The sequence below is a fragment of the Mandrillus leucophaeus genome, unplaced genomic scaffold, assembly GCF_000951045.1.
Source record: "Mandrillus leucophaeus isolate KB7577 unplaced genomic scaffold, Mleu.le_1.0 Scaffold75, whole genome shotgun sequence".
Lineage (NCBI taxonomy): Eukaryota > Metazoa > Chordata > Mammalia > Primates > Cercopithecidae > Mandrillus > Mandrillus leucophaeus.
In genome coordinates this window covers 4,499,665-4,503,651 of record NW_012108141.1, presented here as the reverse complement: position 1 = coordinate 4,503,651, position 3,987 = coordinate 4,499,665, and the positions used below count along the sequence as shown (strand labels likewise).

At 43.4% G+C, this 3,987-nt stretch overlaps 1 protein-coding gene across 1 annotated transcript in view; it reads right to left on the bottom strand.

Moving 5' to 3' along the window:
- Window positions 1–3,987, bottom strand: part of FRAS1 (Fraser extracellular matrix complex subunit 1) — a 452,220-nt gene that overhangs the window by 182,479 nt on the left and 265,754 nt on the right. Inside the window, exons 21-22 of the mRNA XM_011966222.1 lie at window positions 2,439–2,591; window positions 2,059–2,205 (exon numbers count right to left, since the gene is read on the bottom strand). Coding sequence (XP_011821612.1) covers window positions 2,059–2,205; window positions 2,439–2,591 — 300 coding nt within the window. The remainder of the gene's footprint in view (window positions 1–2,058; window positions 2,206–2,438; window positions 2,592–3,987) is intronic.

Genomic DNA, 3,987 nt, shown 5'->3' with positions numbered 1-3,987 from the left:
CCTTAATACTGATTACATTTCCTCAAAAGCCCTTATTGCAGAATTTCTAAAATTGGCAGGCTTATAATTGTCTGTAATTATGAGTATTAGAATAGAACATTGTTGAATTTTTTTTTTTCTTTGAGACCGAGTCTTGCTCTGTCACCCAGGCTGGAGTGCAATGGCGTGATTTCAGCTCACTGCAGCCTCTGCCTCCCAGGTTCAAGCGATTCACCTGCCTCAGCACCCCCTGAGTAACTGGAATTACAGGTGTGCACCACCATGCCCTGCTACTTTTTTTGTATTTTTAGTAGAGATGGAGTTTCACCATGTTGGTCAGGCTGTTTTTGGTTTTTTGTTTGTTTGTTTGTTTTTAACCTACTAGAAACTCAAATATCCCAACGTAGGAGCATACTTTTTCAATCTTAGAATGAAATTTAAGGACTAAACTTAGGAAATTCTTAATCCAACTGAAATATTCTATGAAATTCTATTTACATGGGATGATAGCAAATGTGTTTGTGCAGAGGCCACCCTGCACCAAGACAAAAACTTCCCAGAAGAGAACTATTTCAATGCAATGTATTTTTGTTACCTGTACTTCATACAATGGATTCTATTTTTTCTTTTGAACTTTTATTTCTGTGATTCCACTGCTGTGAAGAGCCTCATAAATCTAAGTCACTATTTCTCCACCAAGACTCTCTTGCTCTTGAATAGAACATGGAAGTATTTCATTCCTGTCTCTTGTATTACAGAATCTACAGATTCTGGCAGACAGTTGATATATACAAAGCAAAGTTTTTGTTACAAAAGCAATCTTCCCACTGGTCCAAAAAAATCTGTTTTTAGATCTCCAGTACCTCCACAGATCATGCAAAAGGGTGAGTTCCATATAACTAATGCAAAGCTTTGCAAGGATCTCAATAAACTAACAGTAATATCTATCATCCTATCTATAAAATAGAAATATCTTTACTACTTTATTTGCCTCTCATTTTAGATGATGATGATAAAAACAAAACAATGGTTAATTAATTCTGACAACTTATTCTCTACTATGGTCTATATTAAATGTAACAACAATAGGATGTAGGTACTGTTATATAAATCTTCCTTTTACAAAAAAAAAAAAAAAAGAAAAGAAACTGAGGCCTAGTGGTTAACTGGCTTGTTCAAGGTCATAAAGCTCTAAGTAGCAATTAGGATTTGAACTTCAATTCTCTGACTCTAGAGTCCACTCTCCTAACCACTACTCCACAACTCCTTCAGCATGGTATCCCTAGAACACACAACTGAAATATCACCACTATATTTGTTAACTGTCATTTTCAAAAGTATAACAATTTTTCATTTTTGCAAATGACACTTTGGTACCTGAGATAAAATAAGCAGCATCAGCCCATCATAAATGTTCCTTTATCTGTGAAGGATATCTTATTTTTTTTTTCAGAGAGATTTACCCATTCCCTAATAGAATATCCTAACTCTTTGTTTGTGCCTGACTCAAGGTAATTAATCGTATTCTGACTTACTTGAGAAATAAGACATCTATATAAGTAACTCCCATACAAGTCCAGATAACTACTGTTTAGGCAGAAATGGAATATTTCCAGCATGCAAAGCCTATACACTGTCAATATTCACAAATACATGTAGAAAACAAATTCAATCCAGAGAAGTGCTTAGTCCACTGACTGTGTACTAGAGCAAGTTCCACTCTCTGCCTACGGTCATAGAATAGGATTGCTGAGAAAAACTATAAAGATGAAACAAACTAACACTTTTATTTTTTAAATGAGATAACCTGGACAGAGAAGTTAAATAACTGCCCAAGATCACACAGCTGGCACTTACAGATGAGACCCTACCGCCAAGCCCAGCACTTTCGATTAGGCCGATATCTGAGCTATAATCTGTTAATGGCAACCTTATTGCCTTTGTAGATTGGTTTTCTTCCTTTTATAAAAATAAAGGCTACCAGGTGAGAAGATGGAAGTAAGAACCTCACATTTCTTTCAATGGCTTCAGAAAGGCAGGAAAGGAAGGAAAGGAGAGAAGGTCACTGGAAAAACCTACACTGGCAAACATGATTATCATCAAGATAGTGCCCAGGGAAGCAGGTGGTGCTGCAGGTGCCAGTGTGGGACAGCACGAGGTTGGTGTCACATGAGGAGCAGGAGAAAGGTCCTCTGCCCTGGCAGGTTCTGCAGGAGGAGTGACATTCTGCAGAGGAAAAAGAGACACAACAGAAACCATGATGTCAGATTCTCTTCCAAGCAGCATCCCAAGTGTGGGTAATAAAATCCCAACATTGAGAACATTGGCAGGTCTGGTTTACAGTCCCATGGCATACTTCCCGCCTCCGCTCTCTCTTAGGAAAGGTCAAGCCTTCCCAGCTACTGCCCGAAGAGAATCTCGGGTGGCAGCTCCAGCTCCTGAGTCCAGCACTTACTCACTTTTACAAGCTCCTCTCTCTGCATAGTATCCTGAAGGGCAGTCAGGAACACAGTGGTCCCCGAGCAGCAGGTAGCGGGCATTGTGGCACCTCAGGCAGATGCTTCCGGTGTTGTGGAGATCAGCTGCACAGTGCTGGCACAGAGGATGGCAGTCTGGAAGGGGAAGGGGAGCAGAGAGAAGGCACGGGTGCCCATGAGCACAAAGTCTCATCACTGCACAAAGGGCAGAAGAGATTTCAATTACAAACACTGCAGCTGACAGCTGGAGAGCAGCCCAAAGGCAGTGTATATCAGTAAAGTAGAAGCTTGGGACCTGTACCAATTGTGTGTTTGAGGTTTTTAGCAAATGGCCAGGCCCAGCACAGTGACTGAGTTTTCATCCCTTTCCAATGGAATGACCTTTAGATACAGGGGTGCCACGTGATAGATACTTGCTAGGAGTATAGAGAGAACTTCCTGACTAACAGAAGCAGTAAGATCAATACTATTAATATCTCCCCTGGGGGTCTGAGACTGGAGTGCAGCTTCCCCCACCCCCTTCACAGTAATAGAGGCAGGAGGCAGAGAAATTCTAAGAAGACAGGGAGGGTCCTTGGTGAAACCCCATCTTCACCATAAAGCAACAACAACAAAAAACAGTCTGAAACTCGTGACAGAAAGTCCAAAGTAAGAGCTTCTATTCCTCTTTGCCCACCCTCTCCCAATTGGTTCTTTCTGAATCATGCCTTTTTACCAACTGAATGTTGCTTTTTCCAAAACTACCTATGGCATGCCCCAGCCCCATCCTATGCCCATAAAGACCCCAGACTCAGTCAGTAGAGGGGAGACAGCCTGACTTTGGGGAAGAGACAACCTGATTTGGGGGGAAGACGACCTGTCCTTCTCGTCCCCTCTCCAGCTCTCCTCTCTTCTGAGAAATGTTTTCATCACTCAATAAAATTCTCCACTTTTACCATCATTCAATTTTCTGTGTAACCCCGTTCTTCTTCAACACTGGACAAGAGTTTGGGGCCCACCAAGTGCCAGTACCCAGAAAAGGCTGTCACACCAGCCCTTTGCCCTCACCAGCAGAGGGCAACTGCCTCAGCAACAAGGCAAGAGGCCAAATGAGCTGCTAACACACCACCATCTGTCAGACTGCAGATGGCGAAACTAAAAGAGCACTATAACACCCCGCCTGGGGCTTCAGGGTCATGGGCACCCTCACCTGGGTGCCACCACGTTTCCCTTGAGGTGACATGCCTGGTTTGGCTGCAGGCCCCCCATGGCGCTGGCTGTTGTGTCAGTGCCCGGAGAGGCCAGCCGGATCCTGCACTCACTAACTCACATGTTTCTCCCACAAGGGGCTGAGCACAGCAGGCTGAGTAGATGAGGCGCCACTGCCATGAGTCTGGCAAAGAAGCTGAGAAAAATCCTGCATCAACAGGGCTCCTGAGCCCTCCGCAAGGCTCCTTGTCACAGATTTGGCCTTCTGGAGTCAGTATGCCAGTCTCAGCCTTCAGTATGAATGGACTGGGGTGAGTAAATAATTGGATTGAGCTGACCGGGC